At 43.8% G+C, this 16,468-nt stretch overlaps 1 protein-coding gene across 1 annotated transcript in view; it reads right to left on the bottom strand.

Moving 5' to 3' along the window:
* Nucleotides 1–16,468, bottom strand: part of TBC1D31 (TBC1 domain family member 31) — a 578,066-nt gene that overhangs the window by 157,701 nt on the left and 403,897 nt on the right. Inside the window, exon 15 of the mRNA XM_069220688.1 lies at nucleotides 15,557–15,709. Within this exon, the coding sequence (XP_069076789.1) occupies nucleotides 15,557–15,709 (153 nt within the window). The remainder of the gene's footprint in view (nucleotides 1–15,556; nucleotides 15,710–16,468) is intronic.

Here is a 16,468-nt window from a genome sequence, read left to right as displayed (position 1 = left end):
CACAACTACTCACCCGTTAGGGTCTCAAGGTGGTGGTGGGGGAGTCGGGGTTACCAGTGAGGAGGTTCTTAAAAAAGCCATGTCTTCAGTTTCTTTGTGAAGCTGAGGAGGGCGGTAGTTTGACTGATGTGGAGAGGAAGGGTGTTCCAGTTGGTGGCTGAAAGGTAGAAGGAGCGTCTGTTCTGGGATTCGTGATGCAGAGTGAGAGTGAGAGAGAGAGAGAGAGAGTGAGAGAGAGAGAGTGAGAGTGAGAGAGAGAGAGAGAGAGAGTGAGAGAGAGTGAGAGAGAGTGAGAGAGAGAGTGAGAGTGAGAGAGTGAGAGAGAGAGAGCTATGTTCTCAACAGCAACTTGTCTGTAAAAGTGGTGGTGTACAGCGGTTGCAGTGCAAGCAGCTGCAGTTCATTCACATGGGATGCAGAGATTATGACAGTTGGGAAGACTGTTTTGAGCATCAGCAGTTGCACTGACTGGCTGATCATTGGCTCAAATCGTATACTCACTGCAAATATTTAACACTATGTGCAACTACCCTTGCAGCACGATGAACAATCTCAGGGAAATCAAAAGGGTAGATCTTTGATAAAGGCCATCACAACAGGTGATTTAAAAAGTGATAGTTGGTCAGGTAAACAGGAGAAAGCCCAACAGGCCAAAAGATAAGCCTAACTCTGCCAATTGGAAGGCCTTCCTGGACCAAGGATAACACAAATTACCATCCAATGGGCACCACACCAGGTAACACATTTCTCTCAGCATAGATGGACTTCGTCGATGGGTGTCAGGCTGCCAGAATGATATTATTTAGAGTGGCCCGCATGCAAAACACATTCAAATGTAGCTGCTCAATCTCCATGCACAGAGGTGTAGGTTGAAGAGATTAAGGTGGAGGACACACCCACAGTGCTATCAGCAGCGCTATCAACATTACATGCGTCTTGGTCTTTACCGACTTCCCTCAGAACTCGAGGAGAAGGATTGGTGAGACAGCAACGGGAGACCAGTATCCCAATAAAATTGGGAGTGTATCTCACAGTGACTTTACTGGAAGAAACTTCACCAAGCAGTATAGTTCAAAATGTGTGTGTTCTTGCTGGTGGCAATCTGATCTGAGCAGGACCCACGCCAATGGTTAAAGATGCCCACTTCAACCTCGGGTTGAAGACGACACTTGTGATCTGCCTGCTGACATCTACTCAGGCATTCAAAGTTCATGCTAGATGGCTATTAACAGAAAGATGTTCTGCTGGTCCAGTCACGTCCCTTGACATATTTGGCGCCTGGCATAGGATCCGTGACCCTACACATCCTGCTTTTTGCAGTACCACATGGCAGTCACGGTTTCTGTGAGGACATGCACCAGCCTTCCCTTGATGATTGGCAGGAAGGCTTTCAAGGCCAGAGATTCCCTGAAGCTCGAAAAGGTGACGATTAGCTGGCTCTCCACCAGAGCCAAATGCTTCTAATCTCACCTTTCCCTAATGACCCATACCCCAGCAGTGATGTGACTGTCACAACTGTGAAGTCTAGGTGAAGAAAGATGAGTGGCTTGCACAGGTCACGTTGACACTTGTCTGCCACCAAGGAAGATCCTGAGCCATCTCATCCACGATCTGGATAAGCTCTGACAGACAGTCCCGATGCTAGGTCTACTAAAACACGAGGTTCACTGCAGGGCCATTATATGTCATCTGACATTTGGGATGAAGAGGATGAACAATATTAGGAGTCCAAGAAGCCCCAGAGCCATCCTCAACAAGATTCAGTGGCGTAGCGAAACTTGGGGGGTCCTCCTGCAAAATATATGGAAGGGCCCCCCGTGATCCACACAAGTCAAGGGCTCTTATGCAAGGGGCCTGCTACTTGGGCACAGAGTGGGAGGGAGCTCCTTGGAGGCCCCCGCACTGCAGGGGCTATTGTAAAGCCACTGACAAGTCCCAGGATTGAGCCTGAAACATCAGAATCATATTGAATGTCCCATACTTTCTATTACAGTGGAAAGGCCTTGAATGCCACCATATTCAGGATGGCCCCAATGGAAAAAATCTTCTGTGTGGGGTCCTGGTGAGGATTCGACTTGTTGATGGAGAACCCAAAAGATGTGAAGAGTTCTGCCATCATATGGACGCTGCCTAAAGCAGCCAGTTGCCAAGGTATGGAAACACGCACATCCCTGACATCCAAAAGTAGGCAGCAAACACCACCTCCATTTTTTGTGAATAGTTAAATGGCAGAGGTAAGGCCATAGAGGAGCATGCAAACTGGAAGAGTTATGGCTTGAACGTAAACTGTAGATAACACCTGTGATACTGCAGGACATGTATATGAAAATATGCATCCTGCAAGACCAGTTACACCATCTAGTCTCCTGGGTCCAGAGCAGAGAATCTGAGGCAGAATTCGCCTTTCAGCAGAAAGGCATTCAGTGGGCAGAGGTCAAGTACAGGTCTGAAGGCTACTTCATTCTTCAGGATGAGAAAGTAGGCACACACTCAATGGCACCTTTGGCCAACAGATAGCGGACTTCTTGCAGCAGGATTGCAGACTGGTCCACTGACAGTCACTCTGATGTGGGAGCTAAATGGGGCAGTGAGGAATGAAAGAGACAAGCGTTTCGCTAAGCTCAACCATGCAAGTAAGGTACCATTTTTTAATCGGTAGATGTAGGGGAATGACGGGTGGTAGGGTATTTGTGGATCCAAACAGATTCCAGAACATTCCCTCACAGAAATGTGAGGCAAATGAGTGGTTTTAGGCAAAGTTTGAGATTTGCAAGGGTTCTGGGTAAACCACCTTGTTAGCACCAAAGAAGTACCACCACTCTGGAGAACCCCAAGTGTCTAGTTCTCAGAAATGTCTGGGTATGGTATGTTTCCCAGGGTGAGCTAGGGCACAAGTTGCCCACATAAATATCATGGTTTCTGCTAAGTAAAATATGATGCCTTCAGGTCACGTTTTGTGGTGTATTGTGTCACAAGTACGAGGCCCAATCATACAAGTAGAGTACCATTTTTATTGGGAGTCTTGTAAGAACACAGCAAACCAGCTGTGTTTTTCGGAATTTGTACCTTTCAAATGTAATGTATGAAAAAATACATTTTTCAAAATGTCCTCTGAATTGAATGCTAGTATGGGTACCCGCATATTCAGAGATCTACAAATAAACACTGTTCCTAAACTCAGCATCTGGTGTACGTTTTAGAAATATATAGCTTTTCTTCATACCCATTTTTCACACTTTATATTTTGCCATATGAATTACTGTATACAATGAAAAAACACTGTTAAGATGCAGCTCAGTTGTTGCCTCCTGGGTACCTCTGGGTCTTGGAGCACCTATAAACCCTATAGAGCCCAGCAAACAGAACAATCTAGTGGACATAAATGCGTATTGTATTGCTTTTGTAAATCAGTCATTATGAAAGGAGTTACAGATAAAAACGTTGCCACAAATAGCAGTTTTTTTCCTACTCATTTTCAATTTTTTTTATTTCACCAGTTTGTTTATTTGGGAAAACCTTGTGGTATCTACACAAATGACCCCTTGCTGAATTCAGAATTTTGTCTACTTTTAAAAAAATATATAGCTTTGCGGCACCATTGATTTTAGCACAGCAAACCTTTCATTGATGTCATTTCTAGGAAAGAAAACAGACACTCTTATGTGGAGCACTTCTTTCCCATTCTTTCCCCCCCCCCAAATCCTAAATTTAGCGATATTTCGGCTATTTTCTCGGCCCCCTCCTGGGCCAGCCACAAACCCTGGGTACCTTTAGGATCCTATTATATTGAAAAAACAGACACAAGTTTGGTGTAGAGCCCTTATGTGGAAAAAAAGATATGAGGCGTAAGCACAAAGTACTTCAAATAGCCAAAAAGGGCTCATTATTGGGGCTGAAAAGCCTCAGTAGTTAAGGAGTTAAAACATTCGAGAGCCAAATCAGCCTCCTCCGAAACAACCTTCAGTCATAAAAAGGGCATGTCCATAAGGGACATCTGGACATACCCTGACACCGGGTTAATAGCATTCAGGCATGCCCCCTAAGCACTATGCTGGTGTCCATGGCTATGTCCGATGGTGTACCTTCACAGAAGGCATGCAGCATTTAGCAGTCAGAAGTCTAAATTAGCCTAAGAAAACAATCTCTTTCTGAATGCATCAATACCTTTTGATTCTTTATTTGGAGGGTTGGTGGAAAGGAATTTGGAGTGACTTTACATGTCGACACATGTACCACTAGGCTTTCAGGTGTAAGATGCCTTGTCAAAAAGTCAGGAACACTTCGGAAACAGGCCAACTGACCAGAGGGCTCATGCACAGCTTGGACCAAGGGGCAATAACAGTGCCTTGATGAATGGTGTTAGAAATGGGGCCTTTGGTTGGCAGTCAGGTTACCCCTATCCAAGCAAGGACCCTCACTCTAGTCAGGGTAAAAGAGAATCACCTTCAGCTAACCCCCGCTTACCGCTTTGGTAGCTTGGCACAAGCAGTAAGCTTAACTTCAGAGTCCTAGGTGTAAAGTATTTGTACCAATACACAGAGTAACTTAAGAAAAACACTACAAAATGACAACACAGATTTAGAAAAATAAAAAATATTTATCTAAACAAAATGAGACCAAAACGACAAAAATCCACAATACACAAGTCGAGTTATCAATTAAAAACCAAACATAGTCTTCATGCAATTTTAAACACAACGCTAACGCTGTTAGGGTGGAAATGTACCTGGGTGCGTCAAAAATAATCCAGCACAGGTGAGTGTGCGTCAAAAAGGCTTGTGATGTGTCGATTTCACTCATGAGCGAGACCGTGTGTCGTTTATCCTTCAGTCGAGTCGGAATGCGTAATTTCTTCTCTCAGCAGGAGAGCGATGCGCCGATTCGGTCTGCACTCTCGGGTACGGGCAGGCCTTGCGTAGTTTTAGCACGCCCAGCGATGGTTGCGTCAGAAATTCAGCCGCACGATGATCCGACAACCATGCAGCGCAGGTTTGCGATCTCACCAGCCTCCGTCAGCGATGCTGCGCATTGTTACTCCAGCCACGGGCGTTGATCTTCCTGTCGCATTGCAGGGGAGCATCGATTTTCAGCTGCGAAGCCGGAAGAGTGTCGATTTTTTTCAGCCGCAGATCGGAGTCATGTCGATCTTTTCCCTGCACAGCGGTCAATGCGTGGATTTCTCACTCTTGGCCTGCCAGCTTCTCCTCTCAGGGTCCCAAGAACTGGGTGAGCACCACCTGGCAGAGTAGGAGTCTCAGCGGAGGCTCCAGGTGCTGACAGAAGGAAGCCTTTGCTGTCCCTGAGACTTCAAACAACAGGAGGCAAGCTCTAATTCAAGCCCTTGGAGAGTTCTTCACAAAAAGGAAGGCAACACAAAGCCCAGTCTTTGTCCTCTAGCACAGGCAGAAGCAGCAACTGCAGGATAGCTCCACAAAGCACAGTCACAGGCAGGGCAGCTCTTCTTTCTCAGCTCTTCAGCTCTTCTCCAGGCAGAGTTTCCTCTTGGTTTCCAGAAGTTTTCTAAAGTTTGTGGTTTTGGGTGTCCTTTTTATACCGATATTGCCCTTTGAAGTAGGCCAACTTCAAAGCAAAGTCTCTCTTGTTCGTGAAATCCTGCCTTGCCCAGGCCAGGCCCCAGACACACACCAGGGGGTCGGAGGCTGCATTGTGTAAGGGCAGGCACAGCCCTTTCAGGTGTGAGTGACCACTCCTCACCTCCCTTCTAGCACAGATGGCTCATCAGGAAATGCAGACTACACCCCAGCTCCCTTTGTGTCACTGTCTAATGAGAGGTGCAACCAGCCCAACTGTCAAACTGACCCAGACAGGGAATCCACACAGAGTCACAGAAATGGCTTAAGCAAGAAAATGCACACTTTCTAAAAGTGGCATTTTCAAACACACACTCTTAAAATCAACTTTACTAAAAGATGTATTTTTAAATTGTGAGCTCAGAGACCCCAAAGCCCACATGTCTATCCGCTCCCAAAGGGAATCTACACTTTAATCATATTTAAAGGTAGCCCCGAGGTTAATCTATGAGAAGGACAGGCCTTGCAACAGTGAAAAACGAAATTAGCAGCATTTCACTGTCAGAACGTATAAAAGACATTACTATATGTCCTACCTTAACCATACACTGCACCCTGCCCTTGGGGCCACTTAGGGCCTACCTTAGGGGTGCCTTACATGTAAGAAAAGGGAAGGTTTAGGCCTGGCAAGTGGGTACACTTGCCAAGTCGAATTTACAGTTTAAAACTGCACACATGGACATTGCAGTTGCAGGTCTGAGCCATGTTTACAGAGATACTAATGTGGGTGGCACAACCAGTGCTGCAGGCCCACTAGTAGCATTTGATTTACAAGCTTTGGGCACCTCAAGTGCACTGTACTAGGGACGTACTAGAAAATCAATTAAGCCAATCATGGATGAACCAATTACATACACATTTTGTATAGGAGCACTTGCACTTTAGCACTGGTTAGCAGTGGTAAAGTGCCCAGAGTAACAAAAACAGCAAAAACAATGTCCAGCACACATCAACAACCTGGGAAACAGAGGCAAAAAGTTAAGGGAGACCACGCCAAGGATGAAAGGTCTAACAAATGGTAAAAGAGTGAGAGGAAGATGGATCTGGTTGAAGGTTTCAGTTAACACGTCTGCTTTTGTTTCAACAGTAGACAACTGTATATCAAGTACTTCTGCTGCCCTTTGCACAGCTCTCACAAAAGAGGCACTATCTTCTATTGGTGACCGAAGTGGCAAGTCTGGTGTACTATCATGCGATGCATTAGGCATCTTTTTTTCTGAATCTAAAAATAGGGTCTCATCAGTGTAGTGAGGGGGAAGGTTGTTCACCCTCTCATCATTATCAGTGTCATGTGGAACATTTTGCATACCCTGAGCTAGATAAGGCCTATAGTCTGTGATAATACTGGCGTTGAGGCAGAGGCTGAGGATTAGATGCAGAGGCTGAGGATTAGACTCCAGCTGCGCATTTGAGATCTTGCAGCACAAAAAAGGCCTGGAGCAAGGCGATGGGTTGGAGGTCAGTGACTGGTGTTGGAACCAGTTCCTGGGCTGGCATCAACAGAGATAGTGTTGATAATGATACAGAAGTGACTGGTGTGGACCTTATGGTTGTAGTGGTGATCTGAACCAACATCAGAATGGGTCCTGCAGAGACAGTTGGCACTGATGTAGGGCTTCCTGTCAGAAATCCAAAAGGAACCTCTTGCAGTTCAGTGGAGCTCGAAGGTGCATGATAGAGAGCCAGAAGCATCTGAAAGAGCTGCACAACGGCGACCTTGTCGGCGGCAATTTTCTGTGAGGGTGAGGACAGTCCATGGAATTCATGGTACACCACAACCAACTGCAGAACTGGATTGAAGTCAAAAGATGCGTTTGACTGATACCCTCTCAACTGATTTTAAGTGGTGGGATGGAGTTGATTCCAGCTTGATCTTCCTGCGCTTATGGCTTGTCTCTTCTGGGTGCATGACAGCACACTTATACAACTTTGAGTCAAAACAGGAGCCCAAACTGCACAAGTACATGTCACGCAAGTCAGTGACCGACTTCAGCAGAATATGGGGTAGAACATCAAAGGTGTCACTGCCACTATCAAGGAAGCAGAGATGCTTTGTGGTCCTTATAGGAGGAAAGAGACCACAAACCCTAACAATACAGGACCATCAGTCTCTAGGGAACAATACTCATAAGCCAGTTCTTCTTGGCTCCCAACCATCCAGCATCCTACTATTCTAAGAAGCACATTAATTGCAATAAACATCCAACATGGTGCATTTTACCCACATGGAAACACGGTCTTCAGAAGGTGGTAGAAATGATGTTGGCCTAGCATGGCTTCCAGAGGAGACATTGTTAAAGGCTACACCTCGGCATAAGAGGAAGGTGGTTTGATCATGGCTTCATGGATGTGTCTCCAACAAAGCCTGAGAGTGTTCTAATACGCTACATGCCTAGTGAAACCTGTAAAAGACCACCAACATTGATATAGTCATCTCTCCTGTTAACAATGACAATGTTTGGTTGACAATAAAGCTGCAGTCAGGTTGTCAGAGAAGAAAAGGTGATTTAAAGGAAAGGGCTATTTATCCACCACAGCACCAATACCTATGCCTAAAAGCCTCCTCACTATTCCTAATTCCAAGCTGTTACACAGTTGTCCAAGCTCACAAACCGGGTATCTCAGAGGCTTCTCTCAGTGCACCACAATTTCACTTCTTGTTTCCTGTCCAGCACACATTTACCAATCTGTCTTGCATATATGATTAAGATGCTACCAATCCCTGAAGTTTGTGATCAATTGTTCCCTTATATACAGCAAGTTTCCTTATTCAATGCCAAAAGAAGTTATCCACTGATTAGTATGAATCAGTTATGAAAGGTTCACTGCTTAATCTAGAATACATGTTTTTGCACTTAATGTAATTTACATAAAAATCCTGATTCTCTTACTCAATCTTGCTGCCAGACAACCTGTCTACAGGCATACTCTAGGACTAATTTCTGCAGGAAGTATGTGAAGATGCTGATTGGTCTTCACAAAAAATTGGGGTCTGAAAGGTGAAAGTGGCTTATTGTTCATAAACGTTCCTGCTTCATCCTGCAGGTTGTTTCTACTGCTGCATGGAGTTTGACTGATTCTGTATGTATGGTGATATACACTCTAAGCAAGTAAAGAAGAAGATTTAAGCAAGTAAAGAAGGAGATTAAAGCAAGAAAACAGAAGGAGCTGGAAGCTCACAGAAGACGTTCCCTATCATAAGAGAGGGTGACCTGTGCACCAGAGCGAAGGTAAAATGCAGACAGCTCAGTTACTCTCATTCATTCTCAAAATTCACCTTATTCATTTGGGCCCTTCTTCCTTTGCCCTCTTTGAGTTTCAGTTAGACTTCAATCACTGGTTTAAAGCTTTGCTCAGCCACCTGCTAAAGAATTCACAGCAGTGAAAAAGCTTCCAAAATGAAACAGGGTTATGATTCAGTTGTGAATTCACTGGAAGTTTGACAAGGATTAGCCAGTATAATTCATAACCTTCCAATCCACATTTTCCATATTTGACCAACTATATGTGTACTATATGATGGAGGTAGGGTTCTTGGATCCATTGATAAGGGCTCTGAGTAAGCATTTCTGATGCTGCCTATTCTGTCTAGAACAGGCTTCTGTGTCTGGTGAGAGGCACATATATGCTCCTCACATTTAGGAAAAATGTGAAGATATTTGTGTTTTAGGATAATGGATCCCACGAGTGGCTTAGGTGCCACAGTTTTTATGTGCTATATAAATAATTTGATTGATTCATTGAAACCTGTCAATATCCCTGCTGGTCCAAATGGCACATAAAGTATTTAGATTAAGTGGGGCCTTTGACATAAAAGCTTCATGTGTAAGTTATGCTATCTTGGAACTGATACTAGATTCAGCCGGCAACCTCTGTAGATCCTGTCTGGAATTTAAGATATGCCCACTTTAAAAGGAATTGGTGTTTTAAACTGATTGCTGTATTCAGTCACCATGAGGTGTTCTGTGCTCTCTTTTTGTTCAAGCACCAAATAGGGTGTTGCTGAAATCAGACCCTAATTCATGGAAGCCACTTTAGCTAGGTTATGTAATAAATGTAACTGTGAAAAGGGGATTTTAACTCTATAGTTAAAGTTGCGCTGACTGGAAATATCATTACATGAACCTGAACCTCAGGTTCTTTACTTTCTCTATACTTTTCACATTTTCCACAAAGAAAAGAAGCAATTGTGCATTCTGTGATTTACATTCTAAATTCTTACAAAATTGTCCTCAAAATCTCGTTATGAAGCCACTTCTTACTGTTATTCCATCACTTTTCCACAAGGGACAAGGCAGAAAAAAGTCCCCTATTTTATTTCAGAATTAATGAACAAAAAGGTTATGATTGTCCGTATTGGATGAGGAGGTGTAGGTTATGCTTTCCTAACTGCTCCTATAGTTGGATCACAGCATATGTGTGACTTTGGTAAACACATGATCACAATTAGCCATGGTAACAAATAGTGATTCAATGCAGCAACCACAGTGATCTTTGTAGTAAGTGACAACAACAGTTCAGCCCCTACTTTTAGTGGCGAACAATTATTTTCAGAAAACCAAAGTTATATATATATATATATATTTTTTTTTTTACAATAGAGACCATAAAGACACTTCTAAACATTGTGCAGACCTTATAGTGCATTTTGGGTGGGAGTAGACAATCAGCACTAAGGGTGTTTGAGCTGGAATCAAGCTAATCAAATGCTAATATTACATCAATATCATTTTTTTATACTAAAAGTAAACATAAGAAAGATTTACACTAAGGCAAATCACCAGGAAATTGGAGTGATGGGCCAGAAAGCTTCAGGCAATTTTTACCAAGCAGAATATTTTCATGGCAGAGCTCTTTTGGAACCAGACTAATGGCTTTTTACTAAGTGGAAACATGTCAATTGGCAGTTTACCTTCATAAAATACTGTAGTGTCTTTTCAGCCTACTGATAAAACTGACATATCTTTCTATCATTTTGGAGTACTAGAGACCGCTATGGACCAGACATCTAAGAGATTATTGACAGGCACCCAAACAGATCTAAAAGGCTTCAACAAAACTTACAGGACCCATTATATTGACATCCAGCCTACCATCCTGAAATAAACATGATAAGGGTATAGCTTTCCTATACTACTCCATCTCTTCCATTGCTTATAATTTCTTCTGTGCCTTGTAATTTAAACGTTGTTAAAGGTTGGAAAATGTAGTCCTAATGTAGTCACACACCTGCTCCCAACACAGTAATATCTTTTGCAAAACCAAGATGCAAAGAATGCCTTTAGCAAAGGAGTAGGAACTGTGATGCTTGAAGGCAGGTTATGCCATGCAGAGAGAACAATGATGTTTTGGGATACCAGTCTGAAGGATCACCAATGTAAAGATTTATGTTTCCCAACGCATACTCTTACAGAGAATAAACAAAAATGAATGAGGTGATAGTTAATTCTTTCCTCACATCAAAAGCAATCTGCCTGCTACCAAGTAATTATAATAGTATTCATGCCTAATCTAAATTACAACATTCCAGACACCTTTAGTGCGAGCTTGTATACAGACACGGTAGTGTACCAGCAAAAAACAATTAAAACATTTCAGAAAAGTGAAGAACACCATGGAATATGAAAAGTTAGATATAATGTTGGTGGTGGGGTGACTGAAACATCTCAAACCCATTAAGTGGTTTGGTTCTGCTTGTATCCAAGCATCGCCATGTTTAGCAAAATCCTGTGACCATTTGGCACTATTCTCACTGGGAGGAATCCAGGGCCTGCAAAGGTACAGCATTGCCTTAGTTGTGAATTTAAGTATATAATGACACATAAATATTTTGCCAGATATTTTCCGGAAATATGCAGGCTCTTATGAGTAAGCAATCCTTAAAAGACCAAAAGGGTAGTTCCAGCTAAGATATGCGGTATTGCTAGGAGTTTTGGCATGAAAAGCCCCCAAGACAACAAACTTGAAGCAAAGCAATTCTTGAATTTGGAATTCAAAAGCATTCTAGAGTTGTTTTTATAGACATTTCAATGCCAGTGTTTCTATTTTATGGTTTTGAAGCAGATGAATATATTAATGCACACCATTTGTTTTGGGAAACTGATTTCAATGTGCATATGCATGTATGATTATTTATGGATTACAAACTAATCTATGAAGCAATAGGGTACTATACAAAAGAAGAGGAAGGGGTGCAATATGAGGAAAAACAGGACTTGTTTACCTGGAGAGGGTTCTCTTATTTAGCGTCCATGTCTGAGAAATAGTCTATGTGGTTACTTCAGTAGGAGTTGATTCTACATACAAATCTTCAAATATCTCAAATATTTTTCAAATCTTCACATCATTATAATTGTTGGAGGTGGCAAGTTCTGGTTGGCTGAGGCAAGACCGTAGCCAGGCAGAACCCACCACTCCGGACAAAGGGTGGGTTATTACACTTACTGTATAACCTATGCTCAACCTTTAGTAAGCTTGGCACCAAGCAATCAGGCTTATCACAGAGGCAATGTGTAACACAAAAACACAGCACTTCCCCACCGCAACCACACTTCAGAGCACAAAGAGGACTTCATACACAGTGTATGTATAAAACGATTGTATTCAACACACACCTTCACACACAGTGTATGAATAAAACAATTGTATTCAACACACACTTTTACACACAGTGTATGTACAAAACAATTGTATTCAACACACACCTCGTGAACACAGTACGGGTATAATGTAAATCTGGACTGACGCTCAAATTTGCAATGGAAGTCATGATATGAGGCTCAGCTGTGTTAAACTCTACTACTGTATGTACACAAGGAAATCTGTATATTTCCTCTCCGCACTCACATAAGGTGCCAAACACTGTCAGCAGAAGACCCACCCTAGAATTCTCCACAATCAGTGTAGCACATAACTTCGGGGTGCACCCCGGTTGCCAAAGTTAGCAGCAAAATGCACATACAAGTTTTACAACACTTTCGCATAGCACTGTGGCTGAAGCCACACTAGTAAGACGTAATGCCAACTGTAAGAATTCTCTGACAGGATAAGCGTGACCAGCAGCACCATGGCACTGCCTTCGCATTCACTGGCACTCACTCCCGCACATCAACTTTGCACCGTCGTGCAGTGCCACAGGTATCAACCGGTGCATGCACACACTCATATGCACGCACTCCCGGCACCCTAATGCGCTGATATCCGAATAGTGAATAGCACTGTGTTTGCAAGCACCCTGGGTCCCAAACCGCTCATCACCCACCAACCAGCTTCAGCTATCCCGCCCCTCCTCGAACCAAAGATTGCCTCAAACTTTATTTGGTCACTAGGCTGCTCGCGGCTAAGTCACAAACTTCAGGGTCCCAGGATCAGTGGGGGTGGGGAGAGAAAGACAGTAGCTGGTAAACATTTAAGGAGGAAATGTTCGGCTCCCCACAGAAGGTTCACTCAGAGGTCTGCAAAACACAGGTTGGAGGATCACTAAGGCTCCCGTTAGACAACGAGGCACCCAGCCCAGCCAGAAAGTTCAATGCTACAAAATAGAGACCAATTTCAGCACCTCTGGATCGGAGAGGCGCAGTCCGGGCTTGCTGACGCGAGTCGCCCTCGACACTCCCAGTTGAACATGACAAGTTACTAAGCTTGCACCTCCTGTATCAGGAGATGCTGTGTCTGCAGCAAGAAGACTCGAGTGACAGCAGACGGTTATGATTCCACGTGAAAAGTGCTCAGTGCTGTACCTCCACAAAAATGAGGCACAATGTCAGGGGTCCTCTGATCGGAGTTGCCCTGACCATATGATCACTGACAAGCCAATCCCTAAGATGGTATCTCCTCGGACAGAGGTACCCGTCTGGTGCGTGATAATTTGAACCGCACCAGACCATCCTAGTCTCTCCCACAAAGGATGTAAATCTTGCACCCCTCTGGGAGGCACAACATCTAGCACAAAATGACTTGCGTCGCACTAGACCATCCAGTCACACTCGGAACTTGGTTTCCATACCTCTCTGGAATGAGGCACATGGTCTAGTACATGATGACTTGTAGTTGCACCAGACTCTCCGGTCACACTCTTTGACGCAAGTTCAGTCGTGCCAAAAGAGGCCAAGTACAGTACAACTCAGGCAGCACCCCCACCTCCAAGGGTTGCAACCAATGAAAAGGGCACCGCACACAATGAGCATGCAGCCGAGGCTCACAGGAGAGAAATGAGACACACATGACCATAGCGGGGCCCTGTGGGGTCCTGTACAGGGTGATCATGTTCAAACCAACAAGACGTTTCAGTGTGTAGTGGTCACAATGATAAAGGGCCACACCTGAAGTGCGGACAGTCCTTGGCAAGCTCAGCACCAGGCTATTCCAGCCTGCAGACACAATACTTAGGCCACACTTACGCCTTTGCTGCCAGGTGAAGTCCATCATACGATGTAGACACAGCAGAGGGCACCACTCTCCGGATATTACTGGTCATCTATGTAAACCCCTCTACGGGAGGTCTTTGATGTCCATGAGACCGCCTCAGAGAACAGGAGGCAAGCCAACCTACCCTTGGATAGTTACCTTTTGGAATGCTACACAGCAGCAGGCAACCAGCCCCCGGCCGGTCTCTAAGCAGAAAGGGGTGCGCTGAACCCCTCCTTGGACAGCTAGCCTCCTGGGCACAACAGATTTCTCTGGCAGTGTGTCCATGGAGTCCAGCAGCACCTGTCCCGCATCACCGTAAAGGTTACTCTGCCTTGCAGATGTTGAGTATTCCTAGTTATGCTAGATGGTTCCTTTGAAGTTGGGTGGGGGGGGGGGAGGGGATTTAAAGGGTTCTACTTTGAACCACAGAGGTCTCCCCTAATTGTCTTCCCTCTACCCTGAGGCTCTGAAATGCAGATCTTTATCTTTAGTGGGGCTATGATCTGGCTCCGGGGCCAAATGTCAAAAACATTCTCCCCTCAATCTATCTATCCAGGTCCCAAATGGCAGGGGTGTGTTGTTCTGGATGCCCATGTTTTAGAGCAGTCACCTTAGGAATACACAGATGTGCTCTACTCCCCCATGACCCATAGAATGAAGCTAAATTCATAAGACACCAGAACTTCAGAAGCTAGAAATGCCCACTTTACCGAAGTGGCATTTCTAGGGCATCGATGACAAAACCACCTTTACCATCAGAAGGGGTTTGTCATCCTGAGTCCAACGATACTAAACATCATGCGGCTGCTCCCCTGCAATCCAGTATTGCAGCCAGAATTAAGAAGACTAATTCTCTCATGTTACCTTATGGCTAGAGCTGTGCTCACAGGGAGTGCAAACACACATGGGTATTCAGCACTCCCTGGGCACATATGCCTTGTGCACACCCATACCCGCTGGGGCATGTGTGGCACTTTCCTTAAAGCCAACGCAAAGCTGCGCGTGCACCAATACCTGCCGGCTCTATCAGACTCAGTTCCTATATTAAGGTACCTGTGCACAAATGTGCATACCCTGGCAAGTGATGCCAGCTCCCGTACCTATATAGGATAGTCACCAGAGTGCAAGTTAAAAACCCAGGCGATTGATACTTCCAGACGGATGGAAGGATGGTGCTGGCACTTTCACACTGTGCTTCAAGAGGGAAAGTGCCCAGTGCCAGTAGGCCCTTTGTGAGAACCCGTAAAAACATCATAGAGAAAAGCAAACAACTTTGGGGGAACCACTTCCTCTGCGTGTCAGGTCTAACAATAATTAATATAAGTATTGGGGAGAGAGCAAATTATTTATCCCTTCAATTATAATCAAATCAACTCTACAGACGTGGGCACCATAACAATGTATTTCTCCTCTCTGACATGGCAGAAATGGATTATTTGTCAAAAAAGGGTGATATAACTGTAGCATACAGAAAAAGAAATAGGTTTGTTGTTTCATGAATTAATGAATAATCTGTGGCAAACAGGATCATGCACCTATTAGAAACTTGAAACTACCTTTGTCGTTGATCTGCAAGCTTTTGTTCTTCTTCAAATACAATTTTTCTCCTTTGTTCTTCTGCTCCCTTAAGAAGTTCTTGCTGTTGGTACCAATCATCATCTTCCACTTTACGTTTTAAAGCCTCTGATTGCATTTCATGTGTTATCTGCCTATACAATATAAAATACAATACATCAAAGAATTGGAATTGTAGAGAAATGTCATAAAAAACCTAGTAAACTAGATCATGGTCTATCATATATAATTTAATTTAATATTATTTATATCTTTCATGGCAAACAATTAAATCAATTAAGACACAAAAAGTTATGTCTAAAATTTTTTTTACAAAATTGGTGTGAGAATAAAGGACCTCTTGTTCTCCCAAAGAAAGCAACATGCTTACAACAACCATAAGCTATCCATATCATTCTTGATACTGATAACAGGATACCACTTTCAGGTTGCATCCCATCTGTCAGTTCACACTGTAAAGAGGCTGGTGTATTGTAAATGTCTTTTTATTTTAACTTAAATGTTATTAGAATTTTCAACATAGTACAGAAAAAAGAGATAAATACTTTGTTGCGCCAATTGCACATAATTCGCAATATCCACATTTTCCCTTTAGGAGTCTATATTTCACATCTCATATCAGTCACGTTTTGAGCATCTTGGATTTCTGGAGGTTTAGGTGTGGGCCTGAGGTGTGTCATTGTGGAAGCTCATTGCTTATTTTCAAGACATATCTTGGCTACAGGAATGTTGGTGTTGTGGGAGACCATTTTCTTCATGGAATTCGGAGTTGTAAGGCCGCAACATCAGGTGTACTAGGAGTGCCCTGTGCCTCAATGAATATGTAATCATCTCCATGCGTCCCATCTCTAACTTTAGTCCTACTCTATCTTAGTGTTGGAGGGCCCTCTGAC

This window comes from Pleurodeles waltl, chromosome 2_2 (assembly GCF_031143425.1).
Source record: "Pleurodeles waltl isolate 20211129_DDA chromosome 2_2, aPleWal1.hap1.20221129, whole genome shotgun sequence".
In the NCBI taxonomy this organism is placed as follows: Eukaryota; Metazoa; Chordata; class Amphibia; order Caudata; family Salamandridae; genus Pleurodeles; species Pleurodeles waltl.
This window is presented reverse-complemented; position numbering and strand designations above follow the sequence as displayed.